Raw genomic sequence first — 22,721 nt, 5'->3', positions numbered from 1 at the left:
TAGGGTCTGGTCCCTTTGTTTCGTGTAACTGTACCATACCTGTTCATACATCCTTTCCTTGACAATACGTGCAATCTCCGAAGAGCGTTCACGTACCATCATCATAACATACATACATTATGCATACATCATATATTCATACATACATCATATCTCTCATCATACTTATCAATCATATCTTAACTACCACCTGATGGTTCATGCAATATCCGAAGATCGTTCACGCACCGTCAAGCAATCATCATACATAAATCATACAAGGCATACACTTATCACTTAAGATAAGTGTATTAACTATCACATCGAGTATGCACACAGCCCCGAAAACATAACAAGGAAGTGGGGCTAGAAACTCACCTGAATCCTGTTACGCTCTCCGTTAATCGTTATTCCCTTCTTGAGTTGTGCACGGCTAACTGTATAATATTTACACGTATCAATTAACTACTACTACTCATGTTGTATTTCTATCTTTATATAACCCACAACGAGCGGGGGTCCGGGGGCAGCGCCCCTGGCAGCGGGGTCTAGGGGCGGCAGCCCCTAGCAGGGTCCAAGGGGCAGAGCCCCTGGCTGGGGTCGAGCTGCCAGGTCAGCTTAAAAAAATTTTATTTCCATTAACTGTCTTAACACATTTTTCATTAGGTTTTTAATTTATTTTCCAATTTGCTAACTCCAGCGAACTTATCATTAAGCGAACTTAACAATAAGCGAACTTAACATTAAGCGAACTTACTGTAAGCGAACTTAGTGTTAAGCGAACTTAACATCAAGCGAACTTAACATTAAGCGAACTTACTGTAAGCGAACTTAGTGTTAAGCGAACTTAACATTAAACGAACTTATCACCAGGCGAAGTCAATTGCAGGCGAAGTTAGACATCAGCGAACTTGGGGTCCAGCGAAGTTAATCATAGGCGAACTTGTCAACAAGCGAAGTTATCAGTTAGGCGAACTTGCTTGCAAGCGAAGTTAAGCTTGCAGGCGAAGTTATGGCTGGGCGAACTTAGCTTGCAGGCGAAGTTAAGCCTGCAGGCGAAGTTACCCAGCTGCGCCTCTGTTCAATCTTAATCCCCTAAAATCATCATCGTTTTACTGAGAAATCCATGTGTATGGTATTTGACTAACCCGCGATCATTCCTATGGTCGTTTTTGGATAAGATTTGACCCGAAAACACGTAAAGTTTGGACCTTTAATTTCATGAACGTTCAATACAAGATCTACGGTTTATCTTAAACGAACCGTACATGTTTATGGGTTTACTAGGTTCGTCCTAGAATTAAGTTCGCTACTTTACGTTTCGTTTAGACCCGATCTATCACCGTTTCAAGCTTCAAGGCTAAACGTTCAATAAAACGTAAACTTTAAAGGTCAAGAACATACCTTTTGTGCTCGTTCGATCTTGGTTAGCTTGTTTAGGAACTCTAGATCTCGTATCTATCTTGAATCGCGTGTGCTTGCTCGGACCTCACCTCTCTTTCTCTCGGCCGAAATATGGTGGTGTGTGTTTTTGAGTGTGTAGAGATTTGGATGGATATAAATGAGGGTTTAGGGTTTTAGGTTGGTTTAAGAGGGTATTTATACCCCTTGAAGCCCATGGACCTAAAGCCCATTACCACTTAGTCCACCTTAATTAATTTAAGTCCATGATCCGTTCTTAACTCGATATTAATTAATTAATAACGCGAAATCACTAAACGTAACTTTCTTTATTCAATATTATAAAATTTAGGATGTTACACTTTGTTTTACACATGATTTTCTAGGCTTTTAGAGGTGTTTGTAAGGCTTGTCGCTTGTTCACCGGGTTAACATTTATAAACTAAAGTTACCACTTCATGAAAATGCGACTTTTGTTATAATAACTTCTTGATGGATATTCTACCGACGAATTCCCTTCGTTGGAAAAAGCTTAATGTCTCATGTTGCTAGAAGTTCCCGTTGGAAGAGCCTTGGAGTTGAGTTAGACCGGCTCTCGTCTTACTCTCAGTTTAGATTGAAGCGGTAACATGTAAAGAAGCTGTTACAATACAACCAAGAATGTTTTCTTATGATCCTCGTTAACCAGACCCGGCTCCATGAACAGTTAAAATTTTCTAGGTCGAAGGCGAAATTTTTTTTAGGTCTTAATAAAAAGGGGTATATTGTTAGGTTTAAACAATTTAATTTTTAAATAAACCTTAATTTTTTGGGTCTTTTGATTTGGTTGTGTAAAAAACTTTTTTTTTTTTTATAAAAATAAGGTTAAAATGTCTTAAGTGAGGTTAGATTCCACAACTTTTTGGTTGAAAGTCAAAACCCTTTACCACTAAACCAAGCTAGTGGTTGTAATTATACTTAAACATTATATATACATATTTCTCATAAAAAAATATATAATTTCTTTTTAAAAAAGTACGGGCCTATCGGGATGTCGGTCCAGGGTCCGTCGACCACCCGACCCTCCCTTATAGCCGGCCCTGTAGTTAACTATTGTAAATCTTGTTTCTTACAAGCTATTTTTTATTTTTTTTTTACATTAGTTGGATCATCAAAGAGAGCCCAAATTCAGTCACTGAGAAAAGAACATCTCACATTCTCACTTCGTTCCTCTTTAACTTCAAAATTTTTTTATCATAAATCAATAAAAAAGAGTAAAGATGAACCATAGCTATAACCTTTTGCTCAATACTAGAATCGATAATTGAAACATAGCATCCGAGGTTGCATTAATCGAGGATACACAACAAAAGGAATTGTTCTATTTCCAAACTTTACCTTCAACAAGCGTAGATTTTTTTATTTTCGTTTTTTACCGATCACGAATCGTGTGTATTTCTCGTAAGACTGAGAGTAATAAAAAAAATTCAAATCACTTATGTTTAATGAAATATTCTTTTCATAAATAGAGAAACAAATAATTAATTTTCTTTTCATTCTTTCACGTCTTAAATGAGATAACATACTCACTATTGTCTATCATTGGAGATACACCCTCCGTCCATTATAAGTGTCAAGGTTTGAGAAACACAGTTTAAAGTGAGTTAAATGATTACCTTTTTTTTACCAAATGACGATAATGCCCTTGAAAAGTGGGTCCATCAATATTGTTTATTAATATTAGTTCTGTGTGTTTAAGAGTAAACTTGGAAATTGGCTAATAAATTTTGAAAGTGGACACTTGTAATAGGACAAATAAAAAAAGAAATGTGTACACTTATGATGGGACGGAGGAAGTAGTAAACAATATCGGTGATCCGTCATGCCATTTTTCCAAAGGCTTCGCCAACGAATATGATGTTCACTGAAAGTTCTATGTTTTGTAGTGGTGTATATATCGATACTATATGAAAGGTATTCATGGTTCGGTTTAAACTAACGAAACCGTACAAAAGGTTATCGTTTCAGTTTTATGGTTGATTTTCAAAGAACTGTTTGGTCCACACATAAATTTCTAAACGGTTTTGTTATATAACAGAATATAATAGCTTTATTATGAGTGAGATTGTATTTGATACAATTATTTGTTTGTTTGCGAGAATTCAAATATTAAAAGTATATCTTGAGATGCATGTGGTATTCTAACATGCCCTTGGAGTCGAAGCGTCTGTAATTGGTTTACAAATGTTTAATCCGGATCGAAGTTCTCCAAACAGTGGTACCTTGAAGGACCTTTGTGACAATATCAACATATTGTTGAGTACTAGGCTCATAAAGGGACAAGCTGACTTACTTAAGCTCATAAAGGGCCTTGTTGAGATGACACACATGTTTGGGTTAATCATCAGGATCAATAAACCCATATGGTTGGCATGTGTGCAATATACAATTGCATCTAGTTGGCCATGCAAGAGTACATTTTTGACATCTATAGTTGGTGAATGTTCATGAACAGTTGGCAAGAAAACCGGGAATAGTACGAGCAGTATAACGTAATGGATTTAACTACATGACTTAATGTTTTATCGTAGTTAAGGCTATATATATTATTGAGATCATCCATGGACTACGTACCCTGAAAAGACAAGTTTTGAAGGAACCCAATCAAAACATGGTTTTGGATCATACAACTGTTGGAATTATGGACCGGCTCGGTTAAGTCAACGAGGCCAACCGGGTTGTGACCCGTGAGAGTTACACTATGGGTAACGAACATAAGCCGCTTACACTAGTTAACCGGCATTGACTTACGAACGAGATATGGACTTTTAAAGGGATTGGACTTGAGATGGGCTTGGTGGTCTGACATAATTAACTAGTTAATATGTCATTAGGGTTAATGCAAGCTAGACACAAAAAACCCTAGCCACCTCCTTTGCTCTCTCTCCCTCTCGGCTCCACCATACAGCCGCCACCCATCCACCGCCGGCAACCGCAGCCGCCGACGCCTGCGCCATCATCGTTGCCGGTCCATTCGTGCACCGCCACCGTTGGTCGTTAATCTCGTTTGGTCACCTAGCGTCGTCCGTTAGCCCTCGGTGTCTCAACCGGTTATTTATTAACCGAGGTAAACTTAAATAATGTTGCGATTATTATTTATTTACTTTGGTTGTTTCGTTTCGTGCTCGTATTGTTTGTAACCGGATCCTGTACGGTTTCTAAAACTGATGATTACTCGTTTTTGTATTCCGCTGCTTATTCATTTATTAATATGATTAATAATTATGAAACCAATTAAACCGGGTTTAAAAGTTAAACCGTTGGCTGATCACCACTGGAACCCAACAGTAGTATCAGAGCCTTGGTTACAATATACGAGTCGAATCCGGTATTTTCACCGGATTTACATTATAAACTTCAAGCTAGTTGAAGTTTTTGATCTAGATAATTTCTAGGGCAATCTTAGTTTGGTCAAAATTTTTAGAGTTAATGGTCATTTTCGTCTCTGTGGTTTGTTACTTTCGCCAGTTCAGTCCAAAGTTTGAAATTTTGTCAATTTAGTCCTTATAGTTTTAAATATTAGCCAATTATGTAACATCCGTCTAATGGCATCCAGCTATGCCGTTAGTTTAAGGTTATTTTTGTCTTTCTCTCTTTTATTTTGAGTTAATGGTTATTTTCGTCCTTGTGGTTTGATATTTTTGCCATTTTAGTCCAAAGTTTGAAAATTTGTCAATTTAATATTCAATTTAATTCAGTTTTTTTTTTGTTTTTTTTGTCTATAACCCTAAAAAGCATAATCCAAGCTCAAAACCATCGAGCATCAACCAAAACAAGTATGCATTTACTCTGTCAACAACAGTAATCATACCCCCTCCCCTCATATTTAGTTTCTAGACGGTTCATAAACCCTCCCCCATAGTGGAATTCAATGATAAAGTGGTCAAAGCAATTCCCTGAAACTGAATTGTACGGAAAAAGCTAAAAATCATTTCTTTGATGAATGCATAATAGTTAGGGTTTAGAGATTAACATATCGTAACGAAAATCTGGGTCGAAATCAACTATTATACATTAATCAAAGAAACGATTTTTTGTTTTTTCTGTACAATTCAGTTTCAGGTAATTGTTTTGACCACTTTACTATTGAATTTCACCATGGGGGAGAGTTTAGGAAATGTCTAGAAACTAAATACGAGGGGGTATGATTACTATTAACAGAGTAAATGCATGCATGTATTGGAGGTTGCTCGCTGGTTTTGGGCTTGGATTATGCTCTTCAGAGTTATAGGAAAAAAACTGAATTAAACTGAACATTAAATTGACAAATTTTCAAATTTTGGACTGAAGTGGCAAAAGTATCAAACCACGGGGACTAAAATGACCATTAACTCAAAATAAAAGGGAGAAAGACAAAAATACCCTTAAACTAACGGAATAGCTGGATGCCGTTAGACGGATGGGACGTAATTGGCTAATATTTAAAGCTATGAGGACTAAATTGACAAATTTTCAAACTTTGGACTGAAGTGACGAAAGTAGCTAACCACATAGACGAAAATAGCCATTGACTCAAATTTTTATTTAGTTTATTTGACTAAAATATTGTCCGATTTTATTTTTTATTAAATATGTAAATCTGGCCCAACCATTGTGTGTTTGGTTGTTTGGTTTTTGATTTTGGCCATATAGATGGTTCAAAGTTGTATTTAATTTTTCGGTTTTATTTTATGGTTTTTGGTCACTTTGATGGTTCAAAATTTTAATAGACAGGGTTTGTTTTTTATTATATGTATTTTATAATATTGTAATAAAGAAGACCCGAAGGAAAACCGAGGACGAGCTCACATAGTTCTTGAAGTCAGTGGGAGTTAACAAAGATGACGGGATGCATCAAGAGACCATCCTTGTGGTTGTTTTGTGTTGTGACCCCTTGACCCGATTGGTCTTGCTAATAGGCTCTAGTAAGACCAATCACTTTTATTGGCCATTTAAGATTTACATATTCTTATATGCTATTGTGGTTGCTTGCTTTATTATAATAGGTTATAATTAGGGGTGGCAATCTTGACCCAAACCCTTTCAAATGAGTCAATTTGAGTTGTTTTAAAAATTTAATGGGTTGGGTTTGGTAAAAGGTTTTAACTAAATGGGTCAAAATGAATCATTTGAAATTATATACTTTTTATTTTCGGATCAAAATGGGTCGACAAGTTCAAAAAAATGGGTCAATAGAGTTAGTGTCCTAAAGAAATATGACAAGTTTCGGAGCGGAACGGGTTTTCTTACAACACAGGTTTCGACACGAAACGAGTTTCAAATTAGAATGGGTTCGGTTCAGGTTTCAAGCCAACACGAGTTTTCACATTGGACGAATTGGGTTTTGGTTTCTTTTGTTTCTTTTTGATCGATTACGGACTCGTTTTTGTCCGTTTTTTTCATTTTCGTTTTTGTTTGGGTTGAACTCTTTTAGTTTCGTTTTAATTGATTTTTTCGATTTCGATTGATATGGTTCGGTTTTGGCCTTTTTGTTTCATTTTCGTTGATCTTTTCGGTTTCGGTTCGATTCTCGGTAAGTTTTTTTTATGGAACGAGGACAACGTAGGAAACATTTTAGTGTTTTTACTTTTTTGTTTATGATTTATATTTTGAGTTATTGTTTTTTTATTATTATTTTTGAATGTTTTTTTTAGGGTTTTTGATCTTAATAGAAAACTTCTCAAAAAATATTCAAAAAAATAATAATAAAATCATAACTTGAAATATAAATAGAAAACAAATAATCTAAAAAAACTAAAATGTTCTCGCCGTTATTCCCATATAAACTTCCTGCTTCATTTTACCTCATAGCTATAAGCAAATTTGTTTTTTAAGCAAATATGCGTTTCTGAAAAGAATTTAGCAGTCTTTTTTTTAACCAAATTATTAAAAAAAAATACCACTAAAACTTAAAACTTGCATTAAGCGAGAAACTGATGTATGGTATTTTATTAAATTTGCAGACATGCATGGTAGAACTTACTATTTTATGTATTGTTTTAATTATAAAGCATCCAAACCATGAAATTAAACCAAAGCCAAAGTGTTCATAACAATTTGATTTGGTTATAATTTTCAATGGCCCATAAACACCCTCACCTGATTAACTGTTAATATTTCTAGTTATTCCTATCTGAAGTCCATAATTAAGAAAGAGAAAAGTTTAACATCATCAAAAATATTTTGCATGAAGGTTTTGTGGTGTTGAATCTAACACCATTTTTTGTACCACCATAGATCATATATATATCCTATACATTAATCCAGAAACATAGATTCTATCCTTTCTAACATCTGCCATATATAAAACAATGTTGATACAATTAAAGGATTAATTGTTAATAAAAATTACACACCATTAAACTTTTCAAGACAAGAAAACTCATAACTTAATCTTCCTTACCCCCTTCTCAATTCTTTCACTCTTGCCATTCTTAGGCGATGATCAGGGTCGTCATTGCTTTCGGAACTGACCTTAGAATTCATAGTCAACCCCAACAACACATGCGGATAACTCGAGCTCAATAACTGGGGGTGATTATGCACAATGTGTTGAGGGAAAAATGAAGGTGTTGCATTGCCGGAAAAACTCGAAAGAAACCGGGGTTCAGATGAGGATGACAACGAAGAAGGAAGCAGGGACGCGTTATAATTAGTATGATCAAGATAGTCATGACCATACCTTGACAAAGATACATTTGAAGATGGATGAAGTTCATTATAATTATAAGAATTCAACCTGTTTTCTACACTAACTTCCTTCCCCTTTGTTCTTTGATGATCACAATCCGAATTATTGAAGAATGATGGAAAAGAAACTTGTGTAGAATTGAAATCTTGATGAGTAAATGTGGAAGGAAAATGAAATGGATTGAAATGGTAGTCTTCTAGTGCCATTTGTAGGGGAGGAAGCTTAGCGATATCGTCTCTAGTGACATCAAGCAACCAATCTATGACCTTGCTCGGTTGGCTCAGCCCGAGCTGATCTTGAAGATGGTATAGTTGAAGAGCTGTGGGTTCTGAAAGCCGAATCCTTCGGTCTTTTAATCCTCTTAAAGTCCATACTTTGGTATGCCTGTCTTTCCCTCCATAACTTCGCGATACCCTTAAGATTCTTGGATTTTTGAAGCGCGAATATTGTCTCCAGGCCGTTGGATTAGTGTTTGATAGGTTTATATCTTCTTCTTGATCATAGGTGCTGCTAGACATCTTATAACTTTTTACATCACTTACCAAATTGGAACCTGTTAGCAATATTATCTATATAAGATAGAACATACATATTAGTTGGAAACTTGGTATTACCTCTTAAGTTGAATTCATCAAGATTCATGAAACCCTAATTTTGAAAAGTAATTATACAATAAGTCAAGAAAGTGTTACACACAGCTTTAATGAGAATGAACAAGAACTAACAGTTAACTTGAGATCAATCTGTATCCACTGAAAATAACTAAACACTAATATAAGAAATTATCAACTCACATTTGAGATGCAGCTATCAGGAATAATAATTCACGTCAGGTGATAATGGAGGAGCAAGAACAAACTGATAGATCTTTGCGCTTTGTAAGCTGCGAAAGAATCGATTCTTCAATACTCTTGCAGTGGAAATACAAATTAAAAGATTATTGGTTCTATGTTTAGTTGTAGTTGTATATGCGAAAGAAAGAAATAGGATATGATAGCCAGTTACATTATTGTCAGTTGACAAGCAATGATATATAGCTGTCATTTAAGATCATTAATTATCATTTATTATTTACATTGTTACATGTAAGGGGATTTGTTTTCATACACTCCACTCCGTTCTAGTAAACATACACCTCTTGTTTATGTAAAGTTTATATAAAAGTAAACGATAATTTACTTTGTAATTCGGTTTTGTCTTTATCTCCTAGGGTGTATGAAAACCAAAACCAATTACATTTCTCTAACCGGCCTTCGTGTTGTGGAGTAGCTTGGTGGTGGTGTTGGTGTTTTGTTGTTGTTTTTGCTTGTTTATAAAAGTTTACGGTTAAAAAAAATTACATTTCTCTGGCATGTAGGGACAACGACGCTTGCTTTTTTATTTTATTTTTATTTTTTTATTGACGAACACTGGCTAAACCTCTAGAAAACTCCCAGGGTGTAGATGTCGTAAGGTCTAATTCATCTAGTGGTGCTTTGCCCAAGCTTAAACCCTGGAATAATATGGCACATGAGTGGGATTGAGCCCAGCTTGACGTCAAGCGCATATGAAACCTTTAGAATAACCTAAGGTAAAACTCCTAACCACTAACTCCTAGGAACGCACAGTGTAATAAAATAGTGTTTTTCAACTAGAGGGTTTTTAACTTTTTATAGTATATTTACCAAACCAGGTACTATATATGATACCATACTGCTTTTCTAACCCTAGCCTATACACCTGATACAATGCTTTAGCATGTCCAAACTGCATATGCTAAAAAGGCCTAGATAACAAAACCTAGTTTGGAACCCTAAAAATCCAAACTGTCTATAAACCCTAATTTTTATATAAATATATTAAACATAAAGCTCAACTCCATGGCATTATGCCTTGAATTCGAACGCTAAAATTGAAGTCTTGTGTGAAAAAAATAATTATTTTCTTAAGGTGTTGCCACTTGGAATGATGTCAAACAAATTGTGTATATGAATTTATAAAAGATACACAATCATAGATATTAAAACTTTTCAATTCAGTAACTAATTATTTACTATAGAACCATATAAGAAATAGACGATCCAAGCTGCGGGTTGTTTCTTTTTTTACATAGAGCCTATGATTTGGGATACTATATAGTTGCTAGCTAGGTCGTTTGTCACTGCAGGTCTTTTTGTAAATAATTTATTTATTTTTTCTAACTTTTTAAAGTAATTTACCACCAATTTGCTGTTGCCATTTTCCTTATTTTCTGAAAAACTATATACAATTTGCATGCGCCGGATTATAGTTTAAACAGTCTAAAACGTTGGTAATCAGTCGCTAATATGCAACTGATTAGCAAATCAATCGTATTTTGTAATTTGCAAACTCCATCTCTAGCTAGCACCGATATGCATAGGTCCATGAAGAAACATTAACCGGACCCACGGGCAGATTACGAGTAACCTGGGGGTTAGATAGATGTTTCCCACGAGGGGTTAGACCCAGAAAAGATGGTTCTTCTGATAACTTGCAAAACAGACACCGTGAGCTTGTCACTGAGAAGGGGGGGGGGGGGGTTCCTCCTTGTGATCACCCTCCGGCGTGAGAATCAGACTAGATTGCTCTTTAAATATGAATGTATATTAAGAGATTGCTAGAGCAGATATCAGGTATAATATGATGATAATATGATAAGATAAGATGATCATACCATTTGGGGTATTTATAGCCGAAGGTAGGTTTCCAAGGAGGTGTGGCCGGCTGAATAGTATTCCTGTTCCACCAACTGTGGCCTACGCACGTGCCCTGCTGGTAGTTGGTGGGTAGGCAGCGGCTGACAGTGACCAGGCCTGCTGTGTACTATTCATTTTCCACCAACTGCCGGCTATGCACGTGGTATGACAGGAGTTGGTGAGTAGGCAGCGGCTAATAGTGACATACAGTACAAGAGCATGCTGCTCGCCATACTGTTGTCAATAAGCTGTCGTATCTTTAGTCAGATCTTTTGCCCATACCTCGTCAGGTACAGTACAGAAGATCTTCCCGTATCGTACGGACTGGCTTAGTTGGGCGGGAGTATTCCCCCTCCCGCCTTTGTGCGGGATTGTTCCCGGCTTTGCTCATTCCTTCAGGTGACACTGAGTGATTTAGAGCTAAGTGCCTTGTGCGTGTAGCCTTGCTGCGCGGGTGGCCTTCCCTGATGGCTTGTATCCGCAGCTGCGGGAACAGGCAGAGTCCTTCACCATTGGGAGGCATTTCCTGCGGGAACAGCTTGCGTACTGCGCGTAAGGACGTCACGTCTCTGAGCATGGTGGGTCCTGCGGATCCAGTTGGTTTCTGCGCAGACGTCCCTCTTCAAGGTGAGTCTTGCGGGTCCAACTGGGCTCTGCTGGGACCTACCTCTTCAAGTCCCCCAGTCCAATGTTCTTCTCATGAGTGTTTAATAAAGTGAGGTGAACTTTTGGACTTAAGCAAAGGGTTTTAAAAAGGGTTTAGTTTTAAGGTTTTCCATGGGGATTCTTCCCGCGGAAGTCCTTGTCACTTGCAGAAATTCCCGACTTTCCTGCTTGATCTTTGGGTATGATGCGGGTAGGTCTGTAACCTCCGCGCAAGTCAGGAGCGTTGAGTCCCACTTGTGTGGATTCTCCATGAGGTTTTGGTAGTTTTGAACATAGTGATCAATTATGTTAAAACCACCAATTCCATCCTGGAGCTTCAAACAATGTAGTTCTCGACGTTCCCGCTATGCGGGGATGTTATTTCCGTTTCCGCAAGCATTGCCCAGAAGATCCTTCTTGGTTTCAATTCCCTGCGGAGCGCTAGGTATGTGAAGGGTTTTGCCTTAACACTGTACCCGCGCTCGTCTTACGGTTACTTTACTTCCAAGGTATTCCTGGCGTCAATTCCCTGCGGGTGCTAGGTATGTGAAGGGTTTTGCCTTAACACTGTATCCGCACCCGTCTTATGGTTACTTGGTTGCCAGGGTATTCCTGGCGTCAATTCCCTGCAGGTGCTAAGTATGTGAAGGGTTTTGCCTTAACACTGTACCCGCACCCGTCTTATGGTTACTTGGTTGCCGAGGTATTCTTGGCTTCAATTCCCTGCAGGTGCTAAGTATGTGAAGGGTTTTGCCTTAACACTGTACCCGCACCCGTCTTATGGTTACTTGGTTGTCAAGGTAAGGGGTATTTTCCCGCTTACTTTTGAATCTTTTTGAATTTTGAAATTCGAAGAGTTGGTGAAAGGATAAGAACAGTCCAAACCTCTGAAACGTCGTGCGACGGTTTCTTCTGACTGTGTCAGGACGTGCAGGAAGTTATGGTGACGTGACAGTACCTGGTCATTCCAGACGCTTTTTCAGGTGCGTGGGCGCGATTTTTCGGGCGCGTGGCCGCGAAAGTAATGGTACGTGTCCTTTCAACAGCTGTTGCCAGCTTGCTTTTTGCCACCTTCGATTTCTCTCTCTTCCGCATTAATTTCATCGCATTAATTGCGATTAGTATATAAAGGGGGAGAGGGTTCTTTGTAATCCACACTTTCACTCTTCTCTTCGTCTTCAAAACGATTTCCGGCGAATACTCATCTTTTCAGTCGAGCATTCCCTTGAAATCGTTTTCTTCTTTCATCTGCAAGATGTCTTCACGTGATCTCGAATCTACAGCCGATGACAAGAGTACTGCTGGCGAGTGCCAGTGTGCTCTGCCTGTCGATCTGTATCAGTACATCGTCAGGAAGTTCATGCTCGAGTCTCTCGAGCCTGAGTTTCCTGAACCCCATCAGACGGTGTATGATGCCCCCAGAGGCAAGATCGGGGTATATGCTGCATTCTTTGTCTATGGGAATCTTAGGTTCCCATTGACAAAGTTTGTTTACCGTGTCCTTGAGAGGCACGGTGTACACTTGACCGAGGTGCACCCGATGGCGATCGCGAAGATTCGCCACTTCGAGTGGGTATGCCGGATTCTGGGCATTGAGCCCTATGTTGACCGCCTGATGACCTTCTACTCTTGGAGGTGCATCCAGGGGTGGTATACGCTGATAACCCGGATTAAGGGTTTGAAGATTTGCGCAACCGAGCGCAGTCTTCGCTCGTGGAAGCGGGAGTTCTTCTACATCTCCGCTCGCGCCATCCCCCTTGCCATGAAATTCAAGAATGGGCAAGCACTTCCCAGCCTTCACGCCTCCAACTACCAGGAGGCGGAATGGTTCTCGAAGATCTCCCGAGTCCAATCTCCGGTTTACCGGTTTGCGGAGTCCGGGATGGTGATGCTCGGGATGAGCCGGGTGTGGAAGGATGTAGATGCGCAAAAGATCCCAATCGTCCTTGATTACGGTTCGAACTCTGTTCCTTACGGTATGCTCTGTTTCTTTTTGTTGATTTAGAATCTCTGTTCTAACTTCTTTCCTGTTTATTTCAGAGGGGAACGACTTGCAGTCGCTCATGTACCCGCGGGAGGCTGACAGTCCCGCTCGGATGGGTACTCGCGCTCTAGACGAGAACGAGTTGCCCATCCTAGAACAAACGGCGGATCGGTTCGTGGAGGTCTACCCGCTAGGCCACGAGATCCTTAGCGCCAGGCGGCCAGTTAAGGCGCTATTCGACCCTCGACCCCTCAATGTTGAAACCTCTGCTGGAATTCCTCTAATCGTATGTTCCGAACAGGAATCCGCAGATGGTCCTCCGTTGGTGCGGAAGAAGAAGGCTGCCGGCGGGAAGGGGAAGGAGAAGGTGGCCTCCACTGCCGATCCGGTGCCTCGGTCTGACTCAGAGGCCGAGAGCGAGGAGGTGGCGGGGAACCCCGGTGGTGATAAGACCACCGCTCCGGAGGCTGCGACTGTCACCTCCGGAGAGCCCCGGATGACGACGGTGAGCGGCGCAAAGAGGCCGGCTCCATCGGGTTCGTCCCCGCTTGTCCGCACTTTTAGGCTCAAGAAAACCCGTAAGTACAAACTTCCTTTCTTTAACTTCATAGCTTAATATCATTAACACTTATCTTCTTTGTGCAGGCGTGGATGTTGACGCATTCCAGGGTGGAGCGCAGAGGAGTACCCCTCCGCCCATGACGGTAGGCTTGGTCAGCCTACCTAAGGCGACGACCCAGGCGGCTGCGCCTGCGCCTGCTTCCGCTGGTTCAGTTGCTCACTCCGTTGAGCCGACTGTTCCAGCGGTGATGACATCACCGCCGGCTGTCAGTGCCATTTTTACCGCATCTTTCACTGAGCCGGCGGTTACTTTTGCTGCGGATTCCGCAGCGGCGACCGCAGCGGCTGTTACCATGCCTCTTCCGTCATCGGCAACGACGGCCGATCCTTCAGGTATGCATGGGGCTTATCGCCAACCTCTGCCTCCTTCCCATCTGCCTGACCTCTTGGATGGATTTCCCTTGGGTTCAGGTGATGGGTTTGGCGGCTATCGGCCTGTTATTGACCCTACAGGTGCGTAGGGTTCTTTTGGCCTATTTTATATATTTTTTTATCATCTTTTCCTAACTGCTTTATGTTTTTTGCAGTGTCGGATTCCAATGAAGTGTATGTTCCACGATGGAACATTCGCCGAGGAACAACCCTTCGCACACCTGTGGAGTGCGTGGAGTGGGCTCGTCGCGCTGCTCCCAGTGGTGCGTTGGGGGAAGCCATGGCTAGCTACCAGGAGGGTAGGCTAACCAATGAGCTTCGGGTTCTCCTGGCCCGGATGCAGCCGCGCGTCGAGCTGCTTTGTCGTGAAAACGACAAGTTAAAAGCAGCTCGCATTCAAGAAGTAGCTCAGGCGCGGGCTGTCCGGGAGGAGAATAGGAGGCTCTCCGCGGCTGCTGCGGAGAAGGAGAAGGCCTTCAAGGCTCTCGAGGTTGAAGTTCAGGCCCGTTCCAAGGCTGCCCAAGCTGTTAACGAACAGCTTCGGCTGGCTAAGGAAACTGCAAGGAACGCAACCGAGAGGGCCACCAAGGCTGAAGCTGTTGCTGAGCCTCTACGCATGGAGAATGAAGAGCTTAAAGCCAAATTAGAGGCTCTCCAGCAGGCTCATGATGCCTTGGCGATGGAAGACGCCAAAAAGCTCCAAGAGATCTTGGACCAGAGGGGGGTGCTTGACCACACTGAGCGGAAGCTAAAGGGCGTCGAAGAGGCTGCGGCTAAAGAAGTGTTGCTTGCCAACCTCAACAAGAGTGAAGCCGAACGCGCCTGTAACGAAGCTCAAGCTGCCCTCCAGGAGGCTCTGGTTGCCAAGGAATGGCTTCTTCGAGAAGCGTTGTCTCAGGTATGCTTTTTATGTCTTTACGCTTTTCTTTGTAAATAGAAAAGGTTCTGATACTTGTATTTTTCTTTGTAGGTTGTGCATCGGGTCTTTGCTGATACGTCTTATGACGATGCTATGAGCGCAGCCCTCAACGCTTCTCACGAGGATGGGGAAAAGGCCGGCTTCCTGCTTGGTCTAGGGTTCGTTGAGAAAGGCGTCCCGCCTTCCAACTTCCCTTTGTATAATGTTGATACTGAAGCTGTTTATGACCAAGCAGTGAATCAGTATGCCGCCTTCCCGCATCCGGTGGTGGAGAAGGTAAACGAAGTTGCTGCTGCTGATGATGGGCTAGCTATCCTTAAAGCTTTCCTTGAACTGCCACGCTCTACTGATGGTGCTGGTCCAAGTGGAAGTGGCCCTGAAGCTTGATCCTGAAGATCCCTTCCCACTGCTAGGATAGATTTAGCTTGTATAGATTTATATTCTTGTAGGCGGGTAGTTACCCGGCCATTCTTGTAATGAATATTATGAAATATAAATCTTTGTGCGGGTAAGACCGCTACTTTCTCTGGATTCCTTGCTTTATAAACGTTATATGACTTGCATACTTTAGTTTAAATTAGCAATTTTCCAAGTGTGTAGAATAAGTTAACCTTTGAACGTGGTAGATAATAGGTTGAAGTTTTGCTTCCTCTTTCGTGATTGTGCGGGTAGGACCGTCACTTGCACTTAGTAGGATGGCTAAACTTTACCTACATCTGACCTGCGTGGAGGTTTTCCTCATCTTTTTTGAAATTTCTAAGTGTTTAGGATAAGTTAACCTTTGAACGTGGTAGATAATAGGTTGAAGTTTTGCTTCCTCTTTCGTGGTTGTGCGGATAGGACCGTCACTTGCACTTAGTAGGATGGCTAAACTTTACCTACATCTGACCTGCGTGTAGGTTTTCCTCATCCTTTTGTTAGAAATTCTCTCGTTCGACGCGCGGTTGTCAATAGGTTCGGTTTCCTCTCATGATTTGTGCGGTTAGGACCGGCACTTTCATTTAGTTGACCAAAGTTTACCTATGACTGACCTGCGTGAAGGTTTGCCGTTTTTTGGGTTTATGCGGGTTTTGCCGCCTTCCCCACGCAACGACTTTCCACGTAATTATGCGGTGAAAACCGGCATATTAGTGTTGATTAAATTAACCGTTCGACGCGCGGTTGTTAATAGGTTAGTGTTCAGTTTCCTCTATCATGATTCATGCGGATAGACCGGCACTTTCATTTAGTGGGATGACTGAACTTTACCCTTCAACTGACCTGCGTGAAGGTTTGCCATTTTTTGGGTTTATGCGGGTTTTGCCGCCTTCCCCACGCAACGACTTTCCACGTAATTATGCGGTGAAAACCGGCATATCCGTGTTGAATAAATTAACCGTTCGACGCGCGGTTGTTAATAGGTTAGTGTTCAGTTTCCTCTCATGATTCATGCGGATAGACCGGCACTTTCATTTAGTGGGATGACTGTACTTTACCTTTAACTGACATGCGTGAAGGTTTGCCGTTTTTTGGGTTTATGCGGGTTTTGCCGCCTTCCCCACGCAACGACTTTCCATGTAATTATGCGGTGAAAACCGGCATATTCCTGTTGAAAGTTCATAAAGTATAAATGTAAAATCATCAGCGTCGATGTTCTAAGGAGAATCATTTCCATTAGAAGTGGCTCTGGGCCTTTTCTTTACAAATTTGGAATTGATCTACATGCAAACTGTGTAATAGAGCTCCCTTCCATGTTATTGGGATGGGAGTGCCATCGAGCCGATATGCACCTGGTTCGGGATCTCGTTCTTTACGCAGCATGTAGTCTCCACATTGAAGCTGGAATTTTTATTCGTGTTTTCCCCAGCTGGGGTTCTACACGGATCAGCCTGCTCAGCGTTCATTGCGCCACGAGGTGCGCGAGCGTCCCATCTCTGACAAATGCTTCGACCATGTCCTTTACGTCTGTGCATTCTTCAGTGTTGTGGCCTTTTGTCCTGTGAAAGTCACAGTATTTGCTCCGATCAGCATTGGGACGATGTCGGATTATTGTAGCCTTTGGCCATGGGAGCTCCTCAGTGGCGAATATCTCGGTGACGCTTTTGGTGAGTGGCGTCCATCTGGAGTTCTGGTTCGACCGTACGTTATCCCTTCCGCCTAACCGATGTTGCAAGCCGGATGAGGTGTCAAAGTTTACCCTTGACTGCCAAATGCCTAGCTTCCGCTTTTTGTTTAGTCGGGCGGTAAGGACGTTGTCTTCTCTTGTCTTCTGGGTGTAGAGGTTTGTGCTCTGTGGGAGATCTCTACCCAGTTGCTTCTCCGTTTCCGCAAAGCGTTTAGCTGCTGTCATGATGGCATCCCATGTGGATGGCATGCCATCTTTACCCGTTAAGGTGCGGATGAGCTCTGGGTCGTTCGCGCCCTGGATGAAAGCAGCGCGAACAAGATCTTCGCTAATGTTACCCAGACTTAGCTTCTTTGAGTTGAAACGAGTGATGAAGTCTGGCAAAGATTCATCTTCCTCTCGAATGCATTTGAGGATTGTCCATTGCTCTTCGGTATACTTTCGTTGTTGGCTGAAGTGTTGGCTAAACTTATGTTGGAAGTCTGCCCAGTCGTAGATGTGGTTGACCGGTAGACGATCGAACCACGCTCTAGCTGGCCCAACAAGCGTCATTTGGAACATGTAACACCACGTAGGTTCCGTCCAATTGCTGACGGTTGCCCCCGCTATGAATCTGTTCAAATGATCGTCTGGGTCAGATATACCATCATATGTGCCTATGTTGGACATTTGTTTGGCACTTTTTGGGGCAATTGCTTCCGCAATGTCCCTTGCAAATTTGGACGTTCCTGCATTTGCAACAGTTGGTCTAAATGTTTTGGAGAAGTCACGTGGGCTTCCTCCTGGGTTTTTTGGTTTGAAGGCTTCCCCAAAACGCCTTCTCGGTTGGGAGTCCGTTTCCTTACGCTTCCCTTTTGCCCTATGGCGAGGGTTCGCGTCGGTGTCGGATTCCTCCGAGTCATCGTCCAAGTATTCTTCGAATTCGTCAGCCTGTTGGACGGAACGCAAGCGTTCGTCCAACTCAGCTTGGAATTCCTTTTGATGTGCCTCCGCCCATGCCTTAACTTCATCGAGTGTTTGGCGGGGGAGTCTTGTTCGTTTCTCTAACTGGGTATCGGTGAATCCCAGTGAGCGATTATTTACTGCACTTGCCCCAGCTTGGGTAACTGGGGTAGTGTTCGTAAAATTTACTTCACTTGCCCCGGCTTGGGTAACCGGGGTAGTGTTTGTAAAGACTGTGTAGTCGCCGGTATTCCCCCCAGTAGCTGGGGTTGTGGTTACCGGAGTTTCTTTAACCATCTTTCCAGAAGTTTGAAAAAACTGAAAAGAAATGAAGTTCTAGCTTTTATGCACGGATGGCGCCAATGAAGAATACTAAAAACTAAAGACATAACTAAACTGTCTGTAAGGTAACTACAAAGTTGGCTACTAGAGTACAAATTAATTGTAATATTTTATTTGACACGAGTTTAAAGAAATTATATTATTATTTGTGAAAGCAACTACAACGCTACTATTCTTGAAATAACTAAAATGTTGGTGTAGAGAAATAGTGATGGTGCCAGTCTGCCAGATAGAGCCTGCAAACATCAATTTTATGTGCAGAAGAAGGACCATAATATTGTAAGAGGTTCTTAAACATATCCCACTCGTATTATTACTCACTGGACCATGCATGCTCCACTATGTATTATCCTCATGTGAAAAGGAAAAAAAAAGGCAAATATACAATTTTCTTCTTCTTGTTGTTCAATAAGTTATTCATTGAAGTTTAAGATATATAAACCCAATTTTCCAGCTATACTCAATGTATGAATGTAAGAGGAATATACAAACCAACAGGAAGACCAAACAAATAGAATACGAGAAGAAATCTTCGCGGGGTGGTTATAACAAGTTACAACTGAAATGATAGAATAGGAAATAGGTAGAAGCCAAATGACTGATGTCACACGGTTCTCTTAAAACAAATTTAAGGTCTCTTTGTAGTGAGGGAAGTTCGTGATATTGACGATGATCGACCAAAGGGATAATGTTTCATAGGAAAAGAAGTACGGAGTATGTTTTAAGTAGATAGAAATTTTTTTGGTTGGTTTCTCCCCTCGTGAGCATTTCTTGTTGTCGACTTAAGGTCTCCACCTTAATTTTATAGTCATATAAAAATGCAACACTCTATTTGAAACACCATGAACTCATAGTGTCTTAGCGGTTGGGTTTATACAAATAACACATAGTTCTTAAACATAAGAGTTACATTTATGCAGCGGAAATGAAGTCATCATCCATAGCCTAATGTGCACAATCCTTACACAAATCAATTAAACAAAAAAACATAAGGTTGTCATTCTTCAGTCAAGTAGCCCACCTCAACAGATAGGTTTATTCGAACCAAATTTGACACAAACATATATATGAATCTACTTGTTTCATTTTCTTTTTACTGTAGTTTAATTTCACTTCAAACACCACCATTTGGAGTAAAACACAACTAAAGGTACTTACCAAACATGTTGGCTCCAACCTTAGAAACTATTTCAAGGTCCATACATCCTCCTATGTATGTGGGACAAGTAAGTTCCCTTCAGTTTTACACTGAACTTAAATTTGGAACACATCATTTCAGGGATGGATATCTCATTTGCTTTAGCTTCACCGTTTTATACTTCTTATCTTACGACAGAGATATCTTAAAAAAAAAATTCATAATCGAATAAATATTAATCAAACTAGTCATCCCACAACCTTCCCACATCTACACCACCTTCTCACACTATCTCTCATCATGTCATAACATCCCACAACCTTCCCAATCCTTCCCACAACCCAAAGAAATATTCCACAACCATCTCACTCCATCTTTCACCAATTTTTTTCACTTACTTTAATTAACTAAATTATTTTTAAATAAAAATACATAAATATAAATAAAAAATAAATTCTACTAATTTAAAAAAATACAAGATTTAAAAAAAATTAAATAAACATATATAAAATTTAGAATACTAAAAAATGAAATTGAACTCGCCGAGTTGTGGTAATCGGTATTTCATACATGCTCGATAAGATTAAAGCAGAAATCCAAATGGGTATCTCGGCTATGTAGTGTCGTAATGAAGCCTTCATCGGTTCAAGTCCCGGGTCGATAATCAAACACGAACTAAACAAATAACTCTTGTTTATATTAATCAGAAAATCTAACTCTAAAAATTGATTACAACTCTCTCAAACCTTAACTTGGTTTAACTCTTGATAAACCCTAACTTGATTACACCAAACTCACCTACCTAATGTCTAACCATAACTCGGTTTATATAGACTAACCCTAACTTATTAGCCAACACATTACCATATATAATATAACCCTAATTCTTGGGTTGGGCCTTACACTTGAGCCAAACAACAATTGACCCAACAATCACCCCCGCAATTGTTGTACCCGACTCACCCCCTAATTTCCTACTCGAAATTGGCGGTTCTTTTACTATAAGCATGTCTCTTTTGCCTTGTTTAATTTGACTCATGAACTTGACCTTCTCGGTTTTCACAACCATATTGGCCTTGATCTCCCCCGGAACTTTTCTTGATCCATAAATGTGTTCTTCGGCTCCCCCGAACTCGACTACCTCTGTGACCTTGTCCCCGACCATTCACTCGGTCGTATGAAAACGCATAACCACTCTTTTGGCTGCAATCCCTGTCATCTAATCGAGTGAACATCAATCTTTCTTGATCTTCTTTTGTTCCCGAATCAAAACACGAGCACATCGTTCAAATCCTTGGTCAAAACATAACTCGTTCAACCCGAATAAAATTGAACTCTGAATTGAGCCCGCTTGTCCAACCCAAAAAATAAAATTGTAGTCAACGGTGATAGTCAAACCGACTTGCTTAACCAAACAAGAAACAAATCCGTATGTTTTTCTTTTGAATCTCGAAGCACACATAAAGAAAAACTTCACACCAAAAGTCAACCCACAATTTGGCTTTTGATTTTTTTTAACCTTACAGCTAATGAAGAAACAATAACTCCTTTTCTCCTAGTACATTTTCCTTATTTATTCTTCCACCGATCACAAGGTAACCAAAAAAGAGCTCGCTGCTTGGTACTCCGATGCCTTTGGAACCAAACTCAGGTCCGACCCTGATTCAGAAACCTGCTATTTCCGAGTTGACGTCGCACGACCAACCTACTCGTTGCGCCAGTGTGACAATATCCACAATTCGGTAACCCAACTTGGTTCCGATTTGCGCCGATGATAGCTCCTTCTCAAGCCACCACTGTTCGTCGCCGACCGATTATCGATTTCTTGAACTTGGCTCTAATACCAATTCAAGTCCCGGGTCGATAATCAAACACGAACTAAACAAATAACTCTTGTTTATATTAATCAGAAAATCTAACTCTAAAAACTGATTACAACTCTCTCAAACCCTAACTCGGTTTAACTCTTGATAAACCCTAACTCGGTTACACCAAACTCACCTACTCTAATGTCTAACCATAATTCGGTTTATATAGACTAACCCTAACTTATTAGCCAACACATTACCATATATAATATAACCCTAATTCTTGGGTTGAGCCTTACACTTGAGCCAAACAACAATTGACCCAACATCGGTTACGTTGTTTGGGGGATCGGGTAAGTTGTAGGTCCTAAGAATGGATCAAACAACAAAGTTCTTGAATCAATCTTACTTACTAGCTAGCGGAAATTACTAGTAAGTAACCGAGATCTCGGATCTTGTTGGTGTTGGATTATTACCCGAAATGGAAAGAAATGAAGAGTAGGGAGAGAGTTGGTGAGAGGATGAGGTTGTGAATTTTGCAAAAAGTTGGTATGCATGTGTATTCTTGCACTATTTATAGTGCAAGCTATACCATGCTCTTATTTCATTATTAACGGCCCAATGGCTTTTAATACATGGTCTCGGGCCCAAACATACAACAAACAAACCAACAAGCTGATAAAACACATCGTAAATAGAACAAAGAAACACAAAAGACTAATGAACAAAATGGGCCCCTACATTCTCCCTCTAGTCTTTAGTATTTGGTTCGTTAGCTTCTGTCTTCACTCGGTTTCGTAGTCGAATCCGTCGTCGTTTTCATATAGTTGATTGTCAACAAGAAAGTGAACGAACTTGTTGAACTTATCAACTATCTTATCAGAGTTTTCTCGACGAACATCTTCAACTGTGCCCAATGGAGAATTGCATAACTTCAACAAATCTTCTTTTCCGAGGGCAGCCAGCTCATGCTCATCAAAGAAGCGGAGGAAATGCATCCTTTTATAGTGGATGACAACATCTCCAGTGTTGTTGTCGAACTCCCAACAGATGAAGTTAGG

The 22,721-nt window shown here is 40.7% G+C and overlaps 1 protein-coding gene across 1 annotated transcript; it reads right to left on the bottom strand.

Moving 5' to 3' along the window:
- Positions 1–7,797: 7,797 nt before the first annotated feature.
- Positions 7,798–9,028, bottom strand: LOC143558097 (uncharacterized). Its single transcript, XM_077047012.1, has 2 exons — positions 8,884–9,028; positions 7,798–8,642 (listed from the first exon to the last, which is right to left on the bottom strand). Exon 2 carries the CDS (start codon positions 8,605–8,607, stop codon positions 7,798–7,800), a length of 810 nt encoding a protein of 269 aa, XP_076903127.1. The 5' UTR covers positions 8,608–8,642; positions 8,884–9,028.
- Positions 9,029–22,721: the final 13,693 nt, after the last annotated feature.

The sequence above is a fragment of the Bidens hawaiensis genome, unplaced genomic scaffold (genome assembly GCF_021521415.1).
Source record: "Bidens hawaiensis isolate Kalapana, Puna unplaced genomic scaffold, B.hawaiensis_p1.1 tig00001087_1, whole genome shotgun sequence".
Classification (NCBI taxonomy): domain Eukaryota; kingdom Viridiplantae; phylum Streptophyta; class Magnoliopsida; order Asterales; family Asteraceae; genus Bidens; species Bidens hawaiensis.
The sequence above is the reverse complement of the archived record's forward strand: the minus strand, read 5'-3'. Positions and strand labels throughout refer to the sequence as shown.

Excerpts from the sequence above, each read along its gene's own strand:
- LOC143558097 (XM_077047012.1), bottom strand. The coding sequence starts at position 8,607 with ATGTCTAGCAGCACCTATGATCAAGAAGAAGATATAAACCTATCAAAC.